General features: G+C 35.2%; 2 protein-coding genes across 7 annotated transcripts; one reads left to right on the forward strand and one right to left on the reverse strand.

The window, feature by feature from the left end:
* Nucleotides 1-8115: 8115 nt before the first annotated feature.
* Nucleotides 8116-19995, forward strand: LOC105772921 (fluoride export protein 1). Of its 5 annotated transcripts, none has more exons than XR_008197144.1 (9): nt 8116-8455; nt 9383-9777; nt 9868-9942; nt 10113-10211; nt 10694-10886; nt 11016-11440; nt 11654-12041; nt 12226-12336; nt 19409-19995. XR_008197144.1 is itself a non-coding variant. In XM_052632993.1 (7 exons), exons 2-7 carry the CDS (start codon nt 9409-9411, stop codon nt 11870-11872), a joined length of 1380 nt encoding a protein of 459 aa, XP_052488953.1. In that variant the 5' UTR covers nt 8116-8455; nt 9383-9408; the 3' UTR covers nt 11873-12121. The 5 variants fall into 5 exon arrangements, 2 of the variants coding, with proteins under 2 accessions (XP_052488953.1, XP_012449878.1); XR_008197143.1 differs by lacking the exon at nt 19409-19995 and adding an exon at nt 12839-13200; XR_008197142.1 differs by lacking the exon at nt 19409-19995 and adding an exon at nt 12849-13200.
* Nucleotides 13215-26345, reverse strand: LOC105772923 (G-type lectin S-receptor-like serine/threonine-protein kinase At5g35370). Of its 2 annotated transcripts, XM_052632992.1 has the most exons (6): nt 25806-26340; nt 20956-21081; nt 20565-20716; nt 20312-20471; nt 13662-13809; nt 13215-13556 (listed from the first exon to the last, which is right to left on the reverse strand). In XM_052632992.1, exons 1-5 carry the CDS (start codon nt 26289-26291, stop codon nt 13663-13665), a joined length of 1071 nt encoding a protein of 356 aa, XP_052488952.1. In that variant the 5' UTR covers nt 26292-26340; the 3' UTR covers nt 13215-13556; nt 13662. The 2 variants fall into 2 exon arrangements, with proteins under 2 accessions (XP_052488952.1, XP_052488951.1); XM_052632991.1 differs by lacking the exons at nt 13215-13556; nt 13662-13809; nt 20312-20471; nt 20565-20716; nt 20956-21081 and adding an exon at nt 22146-23914 and having other exon boundaries at nt 25806-26345.
* Nucleotides 26346-26672: the final 327 nt, after the last annotated feature.

Genomic DNA, 26672 nt, shown 5'->3' on the forward strand with positions numbered 1-26672 from the left:
TTTTAGAAGTTTTAAAATAAAGTTTTGTTAAAAATAAGTTGAGGTTTTGGAAGTTTATAGATTATTAAGCATGGTTCATGTTGAATAAATTGTTAAATTAGGGATGTATTTGATAGAAATTTTGATTGGAATTGAATAAATGATTGAATTGTAAACTAAACTATAAGTTTTGAATTTTAGGGATTAAATTGAAATAAATTCGAAATTATGAAAATATGAAAAAATTAGATAGTTAAAAATGAGTTTGGCTAGAAATTGAGTAGCAAGAAGGTATGAATTGAGAAAGAAAAATATATAGGTTTAGTTGGGATTAAATTGAAATTAAAGTAAAAGTTAGATAAAAATTTCAGCAATTAAATTGTGTTGTGCTAATGATTATGAAAATTATCTTAATTTTTTTCGTAGCTAATATCGCACCCGAGGCATCCACGAGGAAAGGAAAAGAAAAAGTGGACGAGGAATAGACACGAGAATTACGGTTTGTATCACTATAATTCAAACTTTATTATTATTAAGTGTTTAATTTGCTAATTATGTGTGGTAAGTATTTTAAGGCAAGTGTTTAATAAATGATAAATTTATAATGTGGTATTGAAATTGAAACTGATACTGAACTAAATTATGGAATACTGGATATTGTTTTGAGTACTGAGTGAATTGAAAAAAAATACTGAATATTGTTATGTATAATGCATTGAATTGTGAAATTACTGAAGTAATAAATTACTGTAATACTGTGAAACTGATTGAAATAAGGAATTTATAATTGATACTAAACTAAAGTGGAGATTGTACTGAAAAGTGAATTAAATACCCTATTAACTAGTCAGGCTAGTCGGATATAGTTGGCATGCCATAGGATATGGAAGAGTGCGGGGTATTTGCCGGCTTACTGATTAGGCACTTATGTGCCGACTACTGTTACTGTTACCGATTTGGCACTTTGTGTGTCAAATCTCATATCAGCATCTTATTCTGATTCACACTTTGTGTGTGGAATAATGTCATCATATCATTATCGCCTCTGCATCGATTCATTTCTTGGTGTGTTTGGTTGGAATCCGTGTATCTGCCGAGTCCGAGTCAAGTTAATAGGGACAAATGAAATAAATTTACTGATAAAATCAATCTCGAATAATATAGTATATGTGAAAAGTGAAAATTGAAATAAAGAAATAAGAATGATATATATATATATATATATATATAGTTAATTGATAATATAAAAAGATTGAATTGTTTATTAGTAGTGATAATTGTAATGAAAAGTATGTGTGTGGTTTAATGTAATTAATTATAAATTGAATTATAGTGATACCACTGAGTATATACATACTCAGTGTACGGTTGTTTCGTCTTGCAGTTGTAGAAGTCAAATCGAACCAAAGATCCAAAGCCGAACCGACTTGACATACTTTTGGTGATGTATATTTTATTTTGGTAATGTGACATGTACATAGGATGTGTATAAAGATTATTATGTTTTATTATAAATGGTTAAAAATGTTAGTATTATAAGTTTATGAATTATAATGAAAAAAAAAAGTTTATCTATTGTTATTTAACTTAGTATAATGTTAAATTTGAATTGATATTATGTTGATTAAGTAGATTAAGGTATTTAGAATAGGAATTGAGAATGTGAAATGAATTGGTTGAATTGGTTGTGATTAGAAATGATATGGTTTTAATTGCGGGGGTTTTATGTAAAACAAGCGAAATGTCTTAAATTTTTAAAATAAAATAAATAAATAAAAATGAAGTACTCGAACGAGTTTCATTTCACTTTTAATTCATGTTTGAAACTTTGAAAGTTTATTACAGGGACTTAGTTATACAATTATATTACGACTGATATTATATTTTGAATTATCCATGAATTGTTGATATGTCTAGTAATGCCTCGTAACCCTGTTTCGGCGACTATTTAGGGTTAGGGGGTGTTACTATGTTAGTTTATAAGCTTAGAAATGAAAAAGGACTAATTTATAAAGTGAAAGTTGTTAGTTTTGAACATAAGGACTAAAGTGTAAAGAACTTGAATTTTATTTTAAATTTCTATAATTATAGATATTATAGGGCTGTAGAGGATGATATTGAAATAGGATTGAAATACGAGGCTTAAATGTGAAAAATATGATTGTTTCAGTTTTAGGGACTAAATTGAATAAAATGTGAAACTTTAGGAAATTTATAAAAGTGAAATTAAAGTTTCATATTCATATAATAAGAGGTTATAAGGTAATTGAAATTAATAATTTGAAATGAATTACCGTATGGATCAAGATTTGAATCAATCGATAGATAATCGAGGAAAAAAGAAAATTGCGGATTAGTTCCTAGCACTTCAATTATTATTGATTGCACTTGGTAAGTTCATATGGTATAGTTATATTTATATATGTAATGTTTGTGGTTGAATTGTGAATTTATAGTATTTGAATGTACTTTAAACCTTTTACAAAATGATACAAAAAAGTGAGGAAATGATTGAATTGTAAATAGTTGTTATGATATGTTACTTGTGCGTGGATGAACGTGTGATATGATAGGATAAAAGTGGCATGCCAATAGGTTTATTCATACGTTGTGCGAGATATGCATAAGAGATGATATTAATGTATGAAAATTCACTGATTGTAGCAGAATCCAACATTTGTTGTGGATTACTGAGTTTATCTCTACGGAGACCACTATTATCAGTTGTCTCTACGAAGACTTTGCTGTGGTGGAGGGATGTACTGATATATGATATACGAGCCTATGGACCTTGCATTTCGGTGTTTTAGTGTAGTGTAGTTACTGCTCTGATGAGCTAATCGGTGTGCTGTAGTCACTCGCGTATCTGTATTTGTTTATTATAGTTCATCGAGCTAAACTGTTAATGAAAAGAGAAATGACAGAATGATGATATGAATTTAAATTGGAAATGTTCATTTAATGTTAGGTTATTGTAAATGAAGCATAATTGACGATTTTGATTTAATGGTACTGAATTGGATTGATGTGTATAGATTGAATCGTTATATGATTTGGTTATCTTGAACTCACCTTACTGTTGCAAAATAGATTGAATCGTTATATGATTTGGTTATCTTGAACTCACCTTACTGTTGCAAAATGTAATAACAGAAAAGTTATGTATTTAGCTATTTTATTTTGTTAATCGTGTTTTGAGGTGAGTTGTTGTTTTAAAACCTATGAACTTACTAAGCATATGAAATGCTTACTTTGTTTCATTTTCTATTTTTGTAGTTGGCATTTTGCGGAATGTGTCTATTGGATCACCCCAAAGCTCACACTATCCAGCTTCTGACTCAGTAGATTTTTAATCATTCCGAACTTGGTTATGTGGCATGTATATAGGAGTTGCATTACATATGCGTCATACTTGATTTTGGATATTTACATGTTATGTATATAAATGTGTATGATGGCCAAACTTTAAATGTGGAATGGTTAAAATAATGTTATGAGAATGGTGTAAAATTGTTCAATATGTGATGGTTGGGTGATAGCTTAATGCGATGACAAATTATGGTATTCAGGATCATGAATGTGGCTTGGACTTTGAACGACTATACTTTATATGCAAGTTGTGTTTATATGTGAGTTGTCTTTATACGTAAGCTGGGTTATGTACGAGTTGTATGTATATGCGAGCTATGTTTATATGCAAGTTGTGTTATATGCGAACTGCGTTTATACGTGAGTTGCCTTTATATGCGAGCTATGCTTATCAATGTGTGGACCGTGAAAATGCGCAAGTTGTGTTTATGTGTGAACTGATTTATTAAAGTTGTTATGTGTGAACCGACTTTGTATGGTATGTATGGCGAACTCTTTGTGAAGTATTTAAGTGCAAGTTGTACTGTTGTAGTATCTTATAGCTCAGGTCCGACGACTGGACTGGGCAAGGGGTGTTAAACTTTTCAAGTGACATGTGGATATCTTGAACCATGATTCTGGTAATAATTTTATAGCTAGTGCCACACAGGATAATAGGTCTAAAATGTTGGATCAAAGTAGTTGATTAAGACTTGGGGATAAGGGCAACCAGGGCTTGATTAATGTTATCAACTATCTTAACAGAATAGAAAGACTCTTTTACCATGTCACATATATTATCTTTCCCTTGAGGCTAACATATTTGGAAGAAAAAATGGTGGATACCATCCAACCCTGGGACATTAAAGGATTTAAAAGACTAGACGACTTTGGTAATATCCGCATCTATCACTTTTTTAACCAAAGACTCAGACTCTTCATTAGATAAACTAGGCCAAAGGAAAAAAAATAGTTTAATCTTCCTATCCTCCATTAGCAATGCAGCTTGAAACATATCCTTGAAGTGATTGTTAACCATAGTGTTCAAATCTTTAGAATTAATGACCTAGTTCCCACGAGCACTTAAGAGGCCTAAAATCCTATTATAACTACGCCTCTTAATCATAGCTAAATGAAAAAAAATAGGTATTACAATCACCTTCGATAACCCAATTAACCTTAGACTTAAGCATCCATAAATCTTCCTCTTCATTAAGAATGCTCTAGTAGTATTAAATGAGCGTATTTTGAAGTTTCAAAGGGAATTCACAATGCCTCAATTCAAGGGCAATCTCAATACCCTTGAGCTTGGCCAAAATACACTTTTATCTTCATAAAAATATTTCTAAAAGTGTTTCTATTCCACTTATTGAGGTAACATGTGAAAGCTTCGATAGTGGGAACTAGGCCTTAATCAAGCTAGGCGCAAAACCCTTGAAGGATCTAGTGGAATTCAAGGTGATCCATTCACAACTTTTCAAAATTGAAGGACCGATCACAATTCGTATGAACCACTTTCTCAAGGGTGGCAAGAATTGTTGGGATCTAGTGCCCTTAATGTAGTGATTACATTTATATACTTGTAACTTTCTGAACAAGTTGGTTTAATAAAACTCCATCATTATCATTCATATATTTTATAAATTGTCCTCAAACAGTTTTTGCACACAAAGCAAAATGAAACCAAATATTATTTCATTGATTATCTAATATTTAACTAATATTGAACGACATTACATGGTCGAATCGTAATGCGAGAATATAACTTATAGTAGTAGCTGATCTAAACGTGTCCTTAGTCTAATTGAAATTCAACAAGTCGTTTGAAAGACTAATATGATATCTATTAAGTCCAAATGGAGAGATACCTTGTCATGGGTATTAGAGCAGATAATTCCCAAAAGATAGATATATAAATGTAACTAACTAGACTAGCAGTACATCAGACATGACCCAAGTATAATAGATCCTAGATCCATTTATGTATTATTCACTTGTGACGTTCATAGTGTGAATTACCTCAATCCTGAGTAAGTGATGACTATGTATGCGTGACTCGTATATTTTGATGTACTGAAAGCTTGTGTTGAATTGGTAATAAAGCTGAAAGTTGGTACATTGGGTATACAAGTTCTTCATGACATGAATTTACTTACAATAGTGGAATTCATAGCCCAATAAAATGGTAAATGATATATTCTCATTGACATTACATGATAGATAAAAAGTAACGTGACTACAAGTCATTTGTCTTAAGCTAAATGATTTAATTACTATTTGTTAGTAATGAGCTCTTCATGAAGGAATATGTAATTGTTACTATGAGATAAAATAGGATTATATTGGGAGAACATATTTACACTAAATAGATTAAGGATATTCTATGAGAGTAACACACATATGACAAATGTCATTGGATGAACACTTAGTAAAGTAACTTTTGTGATGGCATATAATGGGGAGAGCTTATGATATTTTAGTGGAATGACTCTATGACTAAATAATATTGTAATTAATAAACGAAGAGTTAGAACTTAATTACAATTATTTGGACCCTAATTATATATGTTCAATTGGTCCCTTCATTAGCTCAAGATAATCTTGATGGTTTGCATTACTTGATGAAAAGAAAAATGTGAAACGATGAACTAGAGAAATAGATCACATGTATCACTATTCGCAATGAATGTGTTTTCTCACTATGAACAAGAGATGACTTGCAAATTAATTTATATCTTTGAATTATTATTTAATTAATCTAAAATTAAATAATTGAACTTCGTAGTGAAAATTAAATTAATTAAGTCATTATAATTTCATAAGAATAAGATTAATTAAATTTGTTTACTCATAAATTCTAGTACGATAAAGTCATCATGACTTTAATGAAAACTTTAATAGAATTAGAATTGAGTTGAGAAAATAATTTAATTAGTAATTTAATTATTTTAATTAATTAAATGAATAAATAACATTATGGGCATATGCAAATATTTATTGGGCTTGGAAAATTATATGAGTTGGTTTAAAGACCAATTAGCACATATAATTACTCGATCCAGGACGAGGCTCAGTTTAAATGCAAGGGGCGACAAACTCTAGTACCAAAAGGGGGTTGCTACCGCCTCTACATATACACTCCATATGGGAGTTGATTTCCTATTAAAATATTATTATTCCATATGGGAGTTGATTCTCTACATTGGTATTGTGTCAAATTATAGACAAATTATTTTCAAATAAATTATATCTTTTGACAGAACTCGTTTTTCAATTTCTAGCTTAAAGTTTCACATAATGTTTCCATCGATTTGCGTAAAGAGCCCACACTCTAGAAAACCGAGATTAAGAATAGTGGAGAAGATTGGGTGGTCAAAAGTCGAGAACGATTTAGTCTACCTTTTATAAAACATGGATATGATCTAAGTAAATGAGTTTATTGCTATAAACATCACAATTGATTGGTTTCGAAAGAAAATTTTTAAAATTCCACTGTGAACTATTCCACTGTTTAAATTGATTTTTCCAACAAGAATAAGATAATGATTCGACCTAATCTTGGATAAGTGGTTGACTGTGGTTTTATTGTAGAGACAAGTGAACTGAATGGAAAATCAGGATCGAGTGAGTCTGAGATGAAGGGGCAACGTTTTAGAGATTTAATAAGACCCAATCAGTGTAGCGTTGAATGAGCTACAAATGATAGATGACATAGACCGGTCTCCCCAAGGAACTAGTAGATTAGTGCAAAGATCCCACCAATTTCTCACATTATATGAGAACTCTCTACATTGTTGATACCAATAAGACCGGCTTAGCCTTTCCTAGAGGAAGGAGCAACTACCTATCTAGGAATTTATCGATCTTTATAGAATCTGAACTTTGCGAACAAGTGGATTCAGAGAATCCTTCTTACTTCTTACAATAGAGGGATAAAAACTCCATCTCCAAAGCAATGTGTTGGTAGCAATGTTAATAAAAGTATAACCAATAATAAATAAATGCAGGATTTATATGGGCTCTCTAGTGATTCAAGGAGCGCAATACCTCTTTCATAATGTCGAAATGAGGTAAGTTTGGGGGAGGCTTAAGAAAATATAATAATGGGATTTAATTTTTCTAATTCATCTCTTTCACTCATTATTTCTATGTTGATCTCGTTTGGAATTGTTGAGGGGCCAAACATGACGACTTTGTCAAAATCGTCAAGGATATGGTGAGGCTTTACAACCTGTTTATCATGATCATCCCCGAGACTAGGGCGAGAAGGGATGAGGTTCCTTCTATCATCGATCAACTCCCCTTCGACGCTCAGTGATTATTGGACATAAAGGTGGACTTTGGCTCGTTTGGTGCTCAGTGAATGCTTTTCCTAGTTTAACTTAAAGGTTGTTGCTAGTTCTCATTTACTGAAATCTTATCTCCACTCCATAAATGTGGGGGTCGTCCCCTCCCTAATTTGAGGTTTAGGTGATCTTGTTATTGTTTAGATGCTTAGGGTTGAAGGGACCCCGTTTCATGTGGTCCAACTTGAGGGAACCCCCCGAATCTTATTTCCCGAAGCCTTACTATGCATTTTCTTATCCCAATTGGAGAATCCTTAACTCCTTTTACAACTGTTTATGCATGAAGTTTTTAACTTTGATATGATGGATTGATGTTGGACATACGTTAGATATAATATAAATTATGGACTTGAAATAGTAACACAATCTATCTGTCATCGCGTATATACATACATGTGAATAGTACACAGTTCTATAATTTAAAAAAAAAGAGAGTAAGTCAAACTCGAACACATGGCTTAGAAACAACACAGCGCGTGACATTCATTGATTCTGCTTTCTTCATCATCTGCAACCAATCTTACCTCAGTTTTCCCTTTATTATTTAATACACACCATTTATTCGTTTTCAGTTTTTAACTCTTCCAAAACATTGAAAAACACCCTTTTTCTGGGTTTTCCCTTTTCAATACTTTTATCTCTATTTTACATCAAAACTCCATCTGTTTTTCCCCATTAGTTCTTGTTCATGGCGCGTTTGTTTGCTTTAAATCCTCTCTATTAAATTTTTTTTCCAGTTGTTCGTTTCCCTGGGCGTTCTAACTTTCGACTATTAGTATTTGGTATGCCACTTCTCTCCTCTATTTTTATTAATATTTAACATATGAGCAGTAAAGTTAACTTTTTTTTTCTTGTTTCTTTAATTTTTTATCAGCTTTTGTTCATGCAGTTTCTCTTTGTTTAGCTGGACTTTTTGATTTGTTGTTACGTTCTCACTTATACATATACTGTTCTTATTATTTTAGTGCAAAAGATGGAAAAAGTTTCGACTTTCAAAGATTTCAGTTCTATAAAGATTTAATATTTTATGGAATTTCAGCTAAAACCCAATTGGATTTAAAGCTGTGTTTATTGTAGTACTTTTCAGATGTAACTCTTTTCAATTTTTTCCCCTGGTTTGTTATGTTAGTGGAGGACACATCTTTAAAACCATTGAAAAAGATGTTAATTTATGGTTATTGAGATTGTTCCTAAATTAAATTTCAAAAGTTTCTTCTTTGTGATTACTCTTTTTTCTTAATGAAACGTGGGATCCACTTCCACTTTAATGGAGTGGTAGATTATCAGAAAAGAATCATGGGGTACATAGTTTCTTTGTCTTACTCTATGTTAACCACTTTAATTATTGATTCCTTTTCTTTGGTTGTTATAAAAAAGGTTTCTTTCTTTTTAAATGGTTGCCTACATCTTTCATTTGATAAGAATTATCAAAATATAAATCTTATTAATTGTTATGTATTTGTTATATTGCTGAGAAATGCAGTTGTCTATATGTATTTGTCTTGTAACTTGACTTCTTTGTTATGAGTATTTGCAAGAGTAATTACTTGTTGTTATATGCATGGACTTTAGTTTAGCAAAGTACTTAAATCATTGATTAAAGCTGTGAGTATGATTGACTCAATCATATTACCATCAAGAGATGATTCATGTTTGCTGTTGCTTCTTTTTGGTTTAACAAAGTACTCTAGTTTAACAAAGTACTTTAGGATCGAAATCCGATATTTCTGGCAGGATGGATATGGATCATGGTACTAATAACCCTGAGCATACGAGAACTGGAGCATTTAGCCGGACAGGCAGCCTTGGCTCTTCATTAAGGAAGCGTTCCTTTAGTATATCAAGTTCCGTGTCCTATCGTATCGATGATGACATTGGAAGTGAGGCTGTTTCGGAGGCAGGGGATATTGGTGATCGGGCTCTTCAAAGCAACAGGCACAGTGTGAGTAGTAGTTGCCGCTTATCTCTGGATCTTGCAATGGAAGGCGGGTCAGTTATTCATCCAGAAGATTTGCATAAAGTCTCTGTTGCGTCACCCGTGCTAGAGGATGTCACATCTCCCCTTCCACTTGATCTATTAAAGGGCCCTGGGGATGAAAAACAAGTGAGCTTTACTGTGTGATTTTTTCCCCCTGTTACCCTGTTTCGCTGTAATAACAAAAGTACATTTGGTGCACCATGCTTCCACAAGCAGGAAAAACAAAGACTACCTATGTCGTTGGAGTATATCTCATGTCTTATCCATTTGGCTGTTTTCGGAATTCTCGGGGTAATTTACTTGAGCTTCCATTCTTGAGTTAATTAGTTTCGGAATTCTGACTTCTGATATATAAAACATAAGGAAGAATACGTTTTGTTGGTAAAATTGACTTCTGGTATATAAAACATAAGGAAGGATACATTTTGTGGGTAAAAAACTGACTTCTCATAGTTTTGCAGGTTTTCACAAGATATTTGCTTGAAAAACTTTTTGGACCGAGTCTTTTAGGTGTGACCAGCAATGAGACCATTGTATACCCCAACCTTCCTTCTAATATGGTATCTTCTCTCTCTCTCTCTCCAACACAAACACTGTTTGCAATGAGTGATGGTTTATGAGTGTAGGGTGCACATACTAACCGGTACAACCATGGTTGCACACAATGGTTCGCTCTATCACAATGCCACAAGATTTGGACTTTGGTTTGTCTAATGCTAATTGAGCTGATATATTGATGATATGCTAGACTAGGAGTGACTCTTCATGAATGTTGTTGTGAAGCTTATGCACTGGATGTGCTTCTACAAGCGCTTAATCTGAACCCGTAGACTCTAGATAACCCAAGGAAGCTACATTGGTAGACAACTCTTTGCAGCCTTTGGTTAGGAAAACCTAGAGATAGATCGGATGCCTAGTGTTCAGTTTTTGCACTTCCAAATAAATTTTTATTCACTTCGGATTTCCTCTCTTCTTTGTTTCACCCCTATGAATATATTCAAAGTTTTTTTCCACTTGTGAACTTGGTTACATGTTCTTACAGGTTGGCTCTTTCTTGATGGGGTGGTGGGGTGTTGTTTTCAAAGGTGACATATCTCAAGTATCCGATATTTTGGCAATTGGATTGACTACCGGATACTTGGGTAGCGTCACAACATTCAGTGGTTGGAATCAGAAAATGCTTGATCTCAGTGTAGATGGCCACTGGGTGCAAGCTATACTTGGGTTTCTCATAGGTAATGTGCTACATGATGCCTGTTTATGATTGGAAAAAGTGTTTTCTGTTTGGATATTCAGAACTAATGAACAAAATGATACTCTCTTGGCTCAATCATCCATGAAAGTTGAAACTCTTTTTCTTGCAGGCTTGTTTCTTGTAGCTTATTCTATCATTTTTGGGATAGAGACAGCAAAGGGTTTCCGGTGGATTCTCAAAAAGCTGAATACAAGACCGGAAAAGGGAGTCCCGAGCTGTAACTGTAATTGGACACTCAACAGCTCCAGCCGTCATTTGGTAGCAATGGTGATATTATTGTTAGTTCTTGGTGTTTTATTGAGCGTGAGTGGATTGCTGCTCAAGGAAGAATTTAGCAGTGGTAGCAGTGGAGCTCAGCTGTGGCTGGCTTGCTTAGTTGGACCTTTCGGAGTATGGATCAGGTGGTTCTTGGCTCGACTTAATGGACGTGGGTTAGGAAAATCTGGGATTTTGAGATGGCTTCCATTCGGGACATTGATCACCAACGTTTCTGCTGCTTGTATAATGGCTGGACTCTCCACGATTGAAAAGTCGGTAAGGGCTCACTGAATGGTTTCTGTCCGTAGTTTTTATCTTCTATTTACCAATGTCACTTGTTTACACGACGCATGTGCACTAGCATAGTCTTCCACATGAGCAACTTATGGCTCTTTCTCATTATCTGCATCATATCCTCATCTGCCAAATAGTTATATGCAGCTATGCTTTCAACATTGTGAATACCGAAACAATTCCTATGAGGTGCAGGTAAATATCAAGAACTTCGACACTGTTGCAAACGGGATACAGCTAGGATTTCTGGGTTGTTTGAGTACAGTTTCAACTTTCATTGCCGAGTTCAATGCAATGAGAGAAAGCAAGCACCCTTGGAGAGCTTACCTTTATGCTTCAACTACAATGGGGATTTCATTTGTTTTAGGGATTCTAATATACAATGTACCTGTTTGGACAAAAGGATTTCCTTAGAATCTGGGGGCTGCCGCAGGTATGGGTTATGTTTTGAACCCGGGGATGTCTAAAGTTGACGAGAACACATTGGTTTGTTCATAGAAATGAACACCTGCTGTGACAAGACCTTGCTGTCCGTTAGTATTCTCCACCTAATACATTTACACGATTTGTACCAGAGAGCAAGGTATATACATCAGTTTTCTTCGTTCCTAATAAGCCACTACAATAAAATGAGTTACGAAAAGCTCCATTTCTGCCTTCAAAGCTTAAGTTCCCGGAGTCATGTTTGTATTTTTTCTCGTGTCACAATTGAACGTGTTTTATGTTTACACAAATGTAAAATACTGACATTCTTGATGGATTCACAGAGAAACTAATGAACCATACTTCTTGAGAGAATCAAATCGACCCGGATTTACAAGAGACCTCTCTCTATCAACACACCATGTAGCAACATATATTGGTGCAAGATCATTAAGGTAAAAAAGTTCGACATTGAACAAAATGATCATGGGTTTATCATAGAGGTTTAGTGTTCTATGTTTTATTGACACTAACAACTTAATGATTAATAAGATTAAATTTCAACAAAAGAATATAGTTCAAAAAGAATAAAAGTTAATAATTTTCATCAACATTGAGAAATAATGAATAGAAAAATAGCAGGCCCATAAATTACTGTCTTTAGAATAGTGAGAGTACTGAAATACTACTCTTACTGGTATAAAAGAACAAGAAGATGAATGGAAGTGTGTATCAATACTCTATTCCAATTGATCAATAAAATATGTTCTCTCTTTTGCTCTCCCATTTTTTTTGTTCTTTACTCTCTGTCTATTTACTTTATAACAAATAATAAAATAAAATCTGTATTTAAAATACAATTTGTTGAAATATGATTTGTTTGTTGAAGAGCATCCGTTGAACTATTAACAATACCTTGATTTGGCCACGGATCAAAATATTTTTAAAGAGTTGTAGTTTGGTGCAGCATGGTGACAGGCAAGTGACCAAAGATTGGGTAGGAGACAAACTTCATGTAAAATTGTTTTTGTTGTTTCAATAACATGCTGGTGTCGGCACGGTGGCAGGCAAATGACCAAAGATGTTCTATACCATGGGAATGGAGATATATGAATAAAGGCTTTTATATTCTCCACCCCCATCAGCATGGAGAGAGGATTTCGGTGTAATGTTTTTTTTCATAAGAGGATGGCACTGTTGAAAAATATCTTTCACTTCACTTTTATTTTTTAGTGCACACAACCAAGTGTACTTAGTGTATTGATAAATGAAAACACAAATAAATTTCATAAATCACTAAATAACGTTTGTAAAGGTCAGACACAAGACAAAGTCGTTGAAATGGTAGCCTCTGAGATTTATTAGAACAACAGACATTACAAAAAGTAAATCTTTTTTGTTCAGAAAATGACAACAAAAGTTTACTTAAAATGAAGTTCAAAATTCTAGAATGAGGATGATCCAATCTTCAGTGCCTAGTAATAACAGGGACCTTTGTGATGATAAGATAGTGTTTGTTGGAGAGCAAGATTCATTGAACTATTAACCGGTAAATAACTACTTTAACCTAACAGACGTTTACCTCTTTGAAGAGCACATTTCATGGTTAGTTGTTTGCCTCTTTTGAGAGCACCCATGGTGAGGAGATTAGTCATTGCTACCAGCAGTGGATCCCCTAGTTTCAACAAAAAAAGAAGTAAAAATTAAGTCTCATAAACAAATGGACTCTCAATAAGCACAAGTTTTCAGCTTTTCATTTTAAACAAAGCATTTGAGTTACCTTAAGAACTTCTGAGTTGAGCCTTGATGGCCCATCTTTCCATCTCTTCACATACTTCTCGTATTTTGCTTTCTCTTTCCCAGTCCCATGTACCTTTTAGTGTTGATTCTGTACCTTCTTCATTCACGTTGCTCTTCACTCCAACTCCCTGAGAAAAAAAAGATAAAAACTGAGAATAATTAGTTGCTGCTTTGATGTTGTTGAGAATATTTGATTATTTGATATTATTAAATAGTATCTTTAGAGATTTCAGTCGATATTTTTAGAGATTCTAATTAAGAGATATTATTTCCTTTGTTGTTAAATCCTACATGTATATATAGTTGTACATATTTTTAAGAAATATATACTTTGAGAGAGTTTTTTCCTATAGTATTCATCTCTAAGTTCATCATGGTATCAGATTTTTTATCCGATTTTTAGGATTTTTTTTTCTAATTTTAAAATTTTTTTTCCTACGAACCCTAGAAACACAAATTTGGTACTTTCCACCCTAGCTTATTTTTTCTTCTCACCGCCTCTACCATTGGAGTTGAAATCCACTCGCCGGCGTAACCCCAAACTCCGATGACTAGAAGACCTGCGCGTGGGCCCTACGCATTGTTGCAAGCTTTTGCTGCTTCATTTTGCGTGCCGCACATGGACTCCACTTATTGCTGCCATGTGTTTTCTGATGTCGTCGCTGTGCTCTCTGCTTTCTTTTAATCATTCTCCTCTAAGTGGTGGTGTGTTTTTGGCTAAGTTTTTTGTGTGGGATATATTTGGTGTTTTTTTTTCTTTAGTATTTTTGTTCTAATTGTGCAAGTAGTTTTTTTTTTTGGGGGTTTAGTGGTTTTTTTCCAGCATTATGTCTACAGACGAGAAGCTCATGATTCCAACCGATAATCTCTCATTGCAAATTAGCCTTGTGAAGCTTGATGGACATAATTACCTTGTTTGGTCAAGGTCTTGCTTGTTGTTTATCACGGCTCGTGGCTTATAGGGGTACCTCACCGGTAAATCATCGAAACCTAAACTCACTGATTCAACATTTAGTTAGTGGGATTCAATGAACTCTCTTGTTATGACATGGCTTATCAACTCTATGCGACCCATATTTCCAAACCTATTTGCTGCTTGATATTGCGGAAAAGATTTAGAATGCTGCTGCTCTCACCTACTCTCGTATTGGGAATGATGCGTAAATTTTTTAGATTTATAATAAGGTGTTTGGTACAAAACAAGAGGAGCTAACAATTTCTCAATATTTTGTTGAATTAAATGAGTTATGGAAGGAGCTTGATTATTATCAAGATTTTCAAGCGAATTGTGCCAATGATGCTGAAAAGTTTCAGAAGATGGTGGAAAAGGAGCGTGTTTTTGATTTATTAGCTGGGTTGAATACTGAGTATGATCAGATTCGGGTTCAAGTCCTTGGCAAGACTCCGTTCCTTTCCCTTCATATGGCATACTCCTATGTACAACAGGAGGAGAGTCATTGTGGTGTTATGCTCTATAATCCACCTTTAGAGAAAACTAGGCTCATTGCTAACTAGGATGGTCTATTGGGTGGTAAGTCTACCAAGGATCACTTAACGTATGACTATTGTGGTAAGCCTTGGCACACTAAATATTCGTGCTGAAAGTTGCACGGTCGTCTCACTCATGGTCGTGGTGGAAAATGAGGGGGTAATTCTCAGCCTGAGGCAAATTTGTTAGACTCAGTGACAACAAAGAATAAGTCCACTTCTGTTGGAAGTTTTACCTCGGATGAGATTCAACATCTTCTATGCTTCTTGCCTCAATTGGACTCTACCTCGATTGGCAAGTCTAATCATGGAAACTCAGGTACTGTTTTAACTGCTCCATTTACTTCTGACTCTTGGATTATCGATTCCGGTGTGAATAGACATATGCCAGGTCAAACAAAAACTTATTTAACCATACTACTTGTCTATCTAAAAATAGTGTGCGACTAGCCGATGACTCATTTACCTCAATCTCCAGAACAGGTTCTGTTGTTTGTACTCCCAAGATCACTTTATCCGCTGTCCTCCATGTCCCTAAATTCTCGGTTAACCTTTTATCTGTTAATACTATCACTAAATCCTTAAATTGTAAACTTGAATTCTTTCCCAATCACTGTGTCTTTCAGGACCTCTACATAGGGAAGACGATTAGCAGTGTTAGATTGTGTAATGGCTTATATCTTATGGATCGATTGTCCAGTATGTCTCAAACATTATTTAGAGACAATGAAGATGTTAACTAGGAGATAATTCAGTGGCATAGGTAGTTAGGACATCCATCATTTATTATTCTTGCAAAGATGTTTCCTAATTTATTTTCAAGAACTCAATTAGACTCTTTAGTTTGTGATGCCTATGAGTTTGCTAAGCATACAAGAAACAGTTATCCTTTGCGTAATAATAAAAATACTATTCCTTTTGAGATTATTCATCCAGATGTTTCAGGCCCTACTCGCATTACTTTTTTATCTGGTAATCATTGGTTTGTTACTTTTATTAACTGTTGCACTCGGTTAACATGACTATTTTTATTAAAATTCAAAAGTGATGTTTTCTCGTGTTTTTGTTCTTTACATAAATTGATTACTACTCAGTTTGATGCTAAAGTTAAAATTTTGCGAACTGGTAATGGAACCGAGTATAACTTTAATGATTATTTGGAATCATATGGTACTTTGCATCAGACCAGTTGTCCAGGTACAAATGCTCAAAATGGTGTTGCCGAAAGAAAAAATTGGCATCTTTTAAAGGTTGCTAGATCACTTATGTTCATTATGAATCTCCCAATGCCTTATTGGGGGGTGCGTTTTTTGTTGCGGCTTATCTCATTAATCGGATGCCTCTTTGGGTCCTTAATTTTAAAAGCCCCATAGAATCCTTATAGGGCAAGACGGATTACCCAGTTTCACCAAAGGTCTTTGGTTGTGTTTACTTCGTTCATCTTCGAAATGGGAGCAAACTGGATCCTCGCAAGTCAAATGTGTTTTTATTGGATACTCTCCAACACAGAAGGGTTACAATTGTTATCATCTGCCATCTAGAAAGTATTATGTAAGTATGGATGTAACATTTCGTGAGGATGAACTCTACTTTTCTTCATCACAACCATCTCTTCAAGGGGAGGTTGTTGAAAATGAAGAGATGATACCTTGTTTTGTTACTCTTTCGAGAAAGAATTTAGTTCCAACAAAGACTTTGGTTCAAAAGAAGACTAGTAGGCAGTTGTTGGGTAGGCCTGATTTACGGACATACACTAAAAAATGCAAGAAAGAAGATGCTATCATACAATCTACTTTATGCCCTGACTCTTCATTGTCAAGTGAGTCTTCTTTACCTCAAGCTGCTACTGATTCAAAATTATAAATAACCCAACGAAAATGTGTTAGAACTTGCACTTTACATCCTATCTCTAACTTTATCTCTTATGATTTCTTATCCTCATCCTTTAGAGCTTTTGTTTTGTCTTTGTTCTCTATGTTTGTTCCATAGGATTGGAGAGAGGCTATCACTGATCCAAGATAAAAGAAGGTTACGATTGAAGAATGAAGGCTTTAGCAAAAAATGAGACGTAGGAACTAATTAATCCTCCTGAAGGGTAGAAATTAGTTGGCTGCAAATGGGTGTTCACTATCAAGTATAAGGCTGATGGTTCAATTGAAAGATTCAAAGCTAGATTAGTGGTGTAAGGATTCACTCATACACATGGATTGGATTATCAAGAAACACTTGTTCTAATTGCTAAATTAAACACGATTATAATTATTTTATCATGTGCAACAAATCTCGATTGGGACTTACAGCAGTTTGATGTAAAGAATACCTTCTTACATGGAAACCTGGAAGAAGAAGTGTATATAAAAGTTCTTCCAGGATTTGAGGATAAAGATACTCAAGGGAAGGTATGTAAACTGAAAAAGACCTTATATGGACTAAAGCAATCTCCCAGAGCCTAGTTTGACAGATTTAGTAAGACCATAGGTCGTTTGGCTATCTACAAAGTAATGCTGATCATAAACTCTTTATAAAACATCACAAGGGTGAGATTACTCTGCTTATAGTTTATGTTGATGACATAATTATGATAGGAGATGTCAAGGAAGAAATGACCTGGCTTAAGAAACAATTGGCTTAGGAATTTGAAATCAAAGACTTGAGAAAGTTACAGTATTTCCTCGGAATAGAAGTGGCCAAATCAAAAGAGGGAATTTTTATTTTCCAAAGAAAGTATGTCTTAGATCTTCTGATAGAAACTGACATGTTAGGTTGCAAACCAGTAGAATCAACTATAGAGAGTAATCACAAGTTACAAATAGCGATCGATAAAATGGTGGATAGAGGGAGATATCAAAGACTCGTCAGACGTTTAATTTATCTCACTCATACTCGACCTGATATAGCCTATGATGTTAGTTTAGTAAGTCAGTTTATGCATGATCCTCATAAAGCTCATATGCAGGCAGTATCACGAATTTTGTGCTATTTGAAGTCTGCACCGGGCAAAGGCATTCTCTTCTCAAAAATTGGTCATCTCAAGATAGAAGTATTTACAGATGTAGATTGGGCTGACTCTCTTGATGATAGAAGGTCTACAACGGGTTATTGTACTCTTGTAGGAGGAAACTTAGTGATACGAGATCAAAGGCCCGACAAATGCGTTCCAAACTAAATGGGACCATTCAGGAGTTTGCTAGCAAGGCCTTAGATGCGTACACGAAAGAACGGGAAAATCAAGATTTCAAATCTTGGGAATCTTGGTCCAAGAAACCAAATCTTGCAGCCAAAGCACATTGGATCTCCGTTACGAGCATCAACGATTCAATTTCGGTAGGAGATGGATCACAATCCCAAATTCTTGAAGGCAAGGCCCAATAAAAAGATTCCAAGCCCAATCAAGAAATCCACCCATACTTGTCGAAAATCAGGCTAAATTGTCAAAGTGGCCCAAGTTGTAAAGTTTTATATTTATTTATTTTACTTAGTTTAAATTTTTATGTAAATATTCAGTTCAAGAGTCCCAAATAAAGACCCTTGACCGAATTTCCATGTTAAAATAATTAGGAGTTTTTTTTATTTTAGTTTTCTAATTAGATTAGGAAAACACTTGAGAGGCCTATATAAAGGCTTGGCCGGCCACCTTGTTATTCACTTCTCAATTATATCAAAAATTTCAGATTTGTTTAAGTGCAGAATTCTCTTTGAGTTTTTCTCCAAGGATTCTCTCTTGGGTTTTCTTTAGAAGTTGTTTTAACAATCTTTTGATTGTGGGAGCCATCTCCAGCCTTCTTCTTGCCATTGATATTCTTTGGAGGGGAGATTAGAGCCGTTTGAAGGGAGTTGTGAGATCTTTCGGGATTTCAAGGCTTCTTAGGACTTTTCTTTTATTTGCTTGCTGTCAATTTCTTTTCTTTATTTCTGCTTGTGCCGAATCTTTATCTAATTTATTTGCTGTTTTTATTGTGTTTCCAGCCTTTTTCTATCTTAAAGAATTGGCCAAAAATCCTCAATTTCTAGGGTTCTTGCCGATTCATCCATACTCTTTTTGGGTGAAATTAGATTGCCGAAATTTGGGGAAAACTATCTTGGTGTTCAATTGGGCAGAATCGCAATCTCCTTTAGGGTTTCAAGAACCCTTATTAACACTTATTTCTATTCTCAATTTGATTCTTTGCTGTTTTGGGGATTTTATTTCAGATCTGGAAATTCAAAGTTCTAATCTTTTAATTTTCTGTTTCGTGTCAGATCTGATTGTTTAGGGTTTTCGTTGGAGTTTCCCGTGACTTGGCAACTCGATCTTGGTCCGGGCGCAACCCCCGTATCACTTAGTCACTTAGAGGAGCAAGAAACAAAGTGTTGTGGCTCGATCAAGTGCAGAGGCTGAGTATAGGGTCATGGCTCAAGGAGTTTGTGAGCTTTTATGGCTACAAAAAGTATTGGAAGAGCTGAAGTTGTTGAATGAAAATGGATCAACCTTGTACTGTGACAACAAGGCGGCCATCAACATAGCTCAAAATCCAGTACAGCACGATAGAACCAAACACATCGAAATATATCGTCATTTTATCAAGGAAATAGTAGTTAGTGGTGCCTTAAGTTTATCTTACCTAGCATCCGAAAAACAGTTGGCTAATGTTTTTACTAAATGACTCAACTGTAAGACTTATCATAATCTTCTTTACAAGTTATGCATGCAAGACATCTATGCACCAACTTGAGGGGGAGTATTGAGAATCTTTGATTATTTGATATTATTAAATAATATTTTTAGAGACTACAGCTGATATTTTTAGAGATTCTAATTAAGAGATATTATTTCCTTAGTTGTTAAATCTTACATGTATATATAGTTATACATATTTCTAAGAAATATATACTTTGAGAGTGTTTTTTCCTCAATACATTAGAATATTCATCTCTAATTTCATCAGATGTAAATTGTGGTTGCTTCATGTTTATAGTGATTGCGGATGTTATCACGATGAATATAGGCAAGAGAGAGCTCTGGACCCACAAAATAGCAACCTGGTGACTTTTTTGGGTCACTGCTGTCATCTTGAAACTTTCATATTAAGATCTTTTAATCAACTTCATTTATTTGATGTGTATGGTCATTACAGAATGGTGAAACAAGAAGAGGTGACATACCAGCTCAGAGAAAGATGACGCGTCTGAAAGTTCATCAGCATGTTCTGGCCTTCTAAGACGTACATAAAGAGGTTGTCTCACTGTTAAAAGTGCCATCTTAATATCAAGGAAGCCAGATTTCACCATCCTTTTCAAAACTCTGGCCTGGAAGGTCTTGCCACTACCATAAAGACAAATTAACTTTTAAGCAAAGGAGTTGAAAGATTTAGAAACAGAGAAGGTATGATCATTATAAACAGGATTAATTTAAAACCTGCTGCGATCCCTGAGTGGCGATCTATGCTCTGGGGCTGGTATAAGTCCAGCAAGCATTGCAGACTCAGCCAAGCTCAGTTGAGATGGATGCTTCCCAAAATAAAAGTTTGATGCTGATTCAATGCCATTAATACCATGTCCCCAGTATATCTGTAATTTACAAAGGCCTTTTCAGATTTCAAATTTCAACATCTTAGAGTCACAAAATCCCAAAACAAAGGGCTATAATACTACTGCTTTGCTTCTTTCATCCATTCTTTGGACATTCCTCGATAATGTATTTGAAGTATTACAATCCATTCAATAAAAAAGATGGGAAAGAATGAAGCACATGCATAAACATTAGGAAGGGCATCAATCATCAAAGTAAATGAGACATATGATCTGACCTTACAAACATAAGAGCTTAATATTCTTTGTTTTGACATTGTTCTTTCTAGTGCCAGTGCCAACACCATTTCCAGGATCTTTCTCCAGAATGTGCGCTCATTTTTCAGGAAGGTGTTCTTCACAAGCTGCCATGTGAATTGCAGAGAATTATCAGACATAACAAAAATTGATAAAACAGACAAATCAATTAGAAGGTATATAATAAAGAAAACTGCAAGTGTTGGTTGAATTCAATCCATTTCCGGAATTTGCAAAATAGAAAATGGTCAAGGTCCAAAATACCAGTTGATATGTAAGGATTGGTTTGAGGCAACAAGGCAGGAGTAAAAGCACAAAAAAAATTATCATTTCAACAATCAAAATGTAACTCAAACCAAACAAATACAAAGATATAGATCCATTCTACATTAACGCTGTAATGCCATATTAGCTGATTGATATGCCCAAAGAACACAAATATTCCAATAATGTTTATGAAGGTTGGGGGTAAGATAACATCATTCAAGTGTTATGAGGATAAGATAGGCTTACTGTTTGTCATCAGTGATTATCAACTTCAGATCATATCAAATATGATGAAAACAATTAAAATGTTTTGGAGGACTATAATCATGTCAGTTTAACTAATAGCTTAATTTTAACCTTCTCATTGAGCAGAAAGGAGGAAGTACCACCTGGCCAAGTTTGAACTACCAACTTGAAGTAGGCTAAGAAGAAAATAACTAAAGAGTTACTTGAAAAAGTGGTCAAAACAGCTGAACCGTATTCTAACCAGAGCCACAAGTTGTCCCAACGGTACCAAAGAAAAATATACAGTTGCATGACAAAATTTAAACTACTAACTTTCAATCTCATATACATCGAAGGATAACAATATTAGGAGATAAACAGTTTCATTCACAATTCATGTGTTGCTTAAAAAGTCAATAACAGCGAACAAATTACTACAAGGAAAAATAAACGATCTGGAAAGAGTTCAGAAATCAAGATACACTAACGTAAAGGAAATAATGTAACTGAGTTCATGCAGAATAAATCAGCACCGGAACCACATACTGTGCCAGCCAGCTACAGCAACATGTGGCAGTGTGTACCCCTGTAACTTTCAGTGGTCCTAACACTATAGGTTTAGCAGTTGTAGACAAAAAATTAACACAAAGTTGAAAAAGATTAAAAGAAAGAGGCAAAATGGACATCTAATTTCCATGTGATCTTAATATTTACTCGAGTAAATAATTTGCAGAAGGTGAATAAAATACAGCCAACCATCCATCCACCCTATATTTGGATCTTTTAGAGGAGATATACACAATATTGCCATCTCTAGTTCAGAGAATAACAACTAAGTTTAGTTCCCAATAACAAACACCAAACAACCCGCATTCACTACAATTACTACACAAGGTGCATAAGTTGCAACCATTCACATTATCTGGGACCTGAGATTTGCTGTGAAGAGATATAAGAAAGGCACGCATTTGAGCCAGTTGTACTACTATGAGAAACATTTGCTTGTGGGAATAGCATGAAATCACTTTGCCTTCTTTCCTCTTCTATCATGGAAGCCTCAGTAAATCTGCGGCCATAAAAGCGCAAAAAATTCAAGGACTCTACTCTTGGCTGACCTAGAGGAAGCCCACCTTCCAACATCCCAACAACAGTGGCCATACTTGGCCTCAGTGCTGGCTCCTCATGAACACAACACAAAGCAACACGCACTAGTTTCTCCACCTCTTTATTGGTCACTCGTCCCTCAAGTTTTGCATCCGCAAGCTCCAAGTATCTACCTTGTTCATGCATCTCTAGAGCCAACAGTGGAAAATAAATCAATCCCATCACTGATGAGGACAAGGAGTTGCCTCCACCACTGTTGGTATCCTCAATGCTATGACTCTGAGATTTCAATGAACAGTTTTTCCTCCCACTCACCAATTCAAGCAGTACCATTCCAAAGCTATAAACGTCAGTTTTTTCGGAAATTGCAGAGTTAGTAAGCCATTCAGGTGCAAGATAGCCACGGGTGCCTCTCATTGTAGTGAACAGACTGGACTGTTCAGGGGTTAGAAGCTTTGAGAGCCCAAAATCTGATATTTTTGCTTGAAAATGATCGTGCAGGAGAATATTTTCTGGTTTGACATCACAATGAATGATCTTATGTTCACAGCCTCTGTGCAAGTATGCAAGCCCACGAGCAGTTCCAAGTGCTATATCAAATCTCTCTTGCCATTCTAATACAGCTCCACTGCCAAAGAGGGTTCTGTCCAATGAGCCCCGGTTCATATACTCATACACCAAAAAGCGTTGTCTCCCTTGCGCGCAAAATCCTCTTAATTTGACCAAATTGACATGGTGAATATTTCCAATTACTGCAATTTCTGTACAGAATTCTTTTTTCCCTTGGATTCCAGGATTTGAAATCTTCTTGACTGCCACAACAGTTTTATCAGGAAGTGTTCCTCTGTATACAGAACCAAACCCTCCAGATCCTATTTGGGTCTTAAAATTATCAGTAGCTGCCTCAAGTTCTTCATAATCAAACTTTTGTGGCAAACCTGGAATGTAGAAGGCATCCATATCTTCTGAAGAACCTGAGTTTAGATGTCCTAATTTTATCTCTCCACCTTTGCTGCGTAGCCGCCTTTTCCACCAGAAGAAAACTAGAGCAGCTAACAGAAAAAACCCGATGGAAGGTAGGAGCACAATAGCTGCTATGGGAAACTCATTCTTTTCATTGCTAAAACTATTGTCGCCACCAGAATCTGTTGAAATAGGTCCAACAAGTACTTTTACATATCCCAGAAAGTCATTTTCTACAGTACTGCTCAGTATAACGGAGCCCAAGTCATTTTCAAGCACATAGCAAGAGCCAGAAGAATTTTCATAGAACATGCCCAAGCAAGCACAGTCCTCAGAGCATAAATCTTGACAAACTGGAAATCTTACACCATATCTGACAGGCTGAGAGAAAAGAAGAGAGAAGTAATCAATACCAGAGCCTAGCCTCAGATATGAAACAGTTGAAGAATTTGACTCGTTAACATTATTGGTTGAATCACAAGCAGTAGGTAGAGAATATGAACTACCACTCGGCAAACAACCACCGATATTTTGTGAAGCTGGATGGAAATCAGATGGACACGAACAAGTGGGAGCCTTTGAAGTGGAGTCACCTGTACATAATCCCAGTTTGCCACAGCTAGCTGGAATTTGACAGTCATCAATTGGCCCAACAAATTCCTGAACCCATTTACCACCAGAAAAACTATTTACAGTAAAATGACCTAAAACATCCAACTTGGCAAGTCGGAAGGTAGCCGGCGCCAAGTTAAGCTGAATTACAACAACTGATCCATTATGACCAAAGAGAGAAAGGCCAGTTTTATTCATTTCCATGTACTCAACCACATAATTTGAATTCACATAGGCCTTGGTATCCATTGACAATATCCAATATGTCTGTCCATGCCATTGCAATAATGCATCAGAAGCACTAACCATGAATCTATAATCACCAGTTGACAAGTTACTTTCTGATACAGCATTTGACAGTTTTGCCCCAACTGGTAGCTGTTGGCCGATCACAATTGTATCAGTTGGATGGTAAAAACTCTCCCACAGAGAACCATTAAATTTGTCAAGTAAAACAAGATTACCCATCTCAGTTAGCAGTAATGCATAAATTGTCGTCCGCAACTGAGGTGTTGACCATTTGGGATTACCATCTGGATCTGCAATGCTAATCCCGTTGACTGTAAGATCCATTTTACCAGAGCTTGAGATAGGAGAATCACGATTAGCTGACCAGATGATGGTATTGGATTCAACATGTATGATGCACAAGTAAAAGTTGGTTTGAGCTTCGGGGTTGTAGATAGAAGCTTTGAATGTTCCATTACGAGAGAACAAGAAGGCACCATCTTTGTCAATAAAACTGAAGTGTGAAGCACTGAAATTTGGGTAGATAAACTCTGAGAAAGATTTAGCAGAGACAGAAGAATAGAACAGGAAACCGAAGATAAAGAATAGGAAAGATTCCATAGAGATGGAAAAGAGAATGAGGAGACTCCGTAATGATGGAAGCCTTGCTGGTGAGGATGGAATATGTCCGCAATGATTTTCTTCAAATTTTTTTCATTGCTGGAGCTCAGCATGCGTTGACAAATCTCTCTACAGTGACGAATTCCTGATTGTTATTTAATTGATGCTAACATCAGCAAGGGATGTAAAGCATGAAAAATTCGGTTCTAGTCAAACCTAAGTGTTTATCTATTATAATCAGATAGGTGTTTCCATGCACTAGATACACCTTTCCCACCTATATTTTTTTCCTTTTCACACTGTTATATTCTTACTCAGATAACTTAAATTACACCTTGCAATACACAAGTTGAGAAAGAAAGGAATAGGAAAAAGACAAGGAAAATAACCAAACACCAACAATACTACCGATTTAATGGTTCCTTGGCTGGTTATTTATTCCAAAATCATCGATCTGGTATGTACTAGTGCACTTCATAAGTCGCTCAACACCTATATTCGATTCACCTAGGCACAATTTAATATTAAAAGTCATACTTGGGCAAATTTTATAAGGATGGAGAAAATTAACTTGAAGCATGTAGCCCGAGTCAAATGCGTTTTCAGCCATTCACATGTACCGAAATACAAAATTCAAGAAATGAGGCAAAAAAAAAAGGAACTCAAAGAAACAGCGCCCACTATTTTAAACATAAACAAATGAATATATATATATATATATATAAACGCACTTAGTTGAGGAAAACAATCAAACATGTTGTGTACTTAAATATATACATATATCTCGAATTAAAAAAAATACAGCACTAACCTGCTGAGTTATGGTGCTACCTCCCCCACGAGCCGAAAGCGACAAAACAGCTCGACCAATGCCAACTGGATCGATCCCAAAATGTGTAAAGAAGCGACGATCCTCGTAAGCAACGATGGCTTGCCATAGATGTTTTGGATAAGATTTGGTCCGAGCTTCAGCTTCACGAGAGAAAGCAACGAGGCTTTGCCAACGAAGAGCGAAATCGGGCAAAAGGACATTGGACAAAAGACGAAAACACAAAAGGGACAATGAGAAAGCAAGGAGAGGGAGTAGTTCCTGAATGGGATGATGGGTCTGAATGGAGGGGGACTCTGGACGGACTGAGTGGACTCGTAGGCAAAGCAATGAATTGAAGTGAGTCGGGGACTTCAGAGAGTAAAAAGTCAGGGTTCTACCGAAGAGATTTTGTGGGTTTTTGAAGCGAAATTTTGAGGTTTTGCAGTGGATCATGGATCTGTGAGGAGAAGCAACAGCCAAACTCATTTTCTCCTTTTTCTCACCGATTTCGTTATTTGGGTAATAAAACTGTTGACATCGTTGAAGCAACGGCCTTAAAAACATGTTTTTTTTAAAAATGGTCATAAAAACAGTTAAACAGTAATTGGCGGTTTTTTTTTCACTGCCAATCGCCACTGCTAAGATTTTCATTCTTTTAATTTTTTTATAATAAAAATAAAATAGAAAATTATTTTATTCATAATTTTCAATCAAAATTATTTTTTTTCAAACCAAATGTTAGTTGCTTGTTATAATTTCTCCAATAGTATTATTTGATTTTTCTTTTCTTTTTACTTCACTCTATTTCCATGTTTTATTTTGTCATTTTAATTTTTTATTATTTTAGCTCATAACCTTTAAAATTGA

This window comes from Gossypium raimondii, chromosome 6 (genome assembly GCF_025698545.1).
Source record: "Gossypium raimondii isolate GPD5lz chromosome 6, ASM2569854v1, whole genome shotgun sequence".
NCBI lineage: Eukaryota > Viridiplantae > Streptophyta > Magnoliopsida > Malvales > Malvaceae > Gossypium > Gossypium raimondii.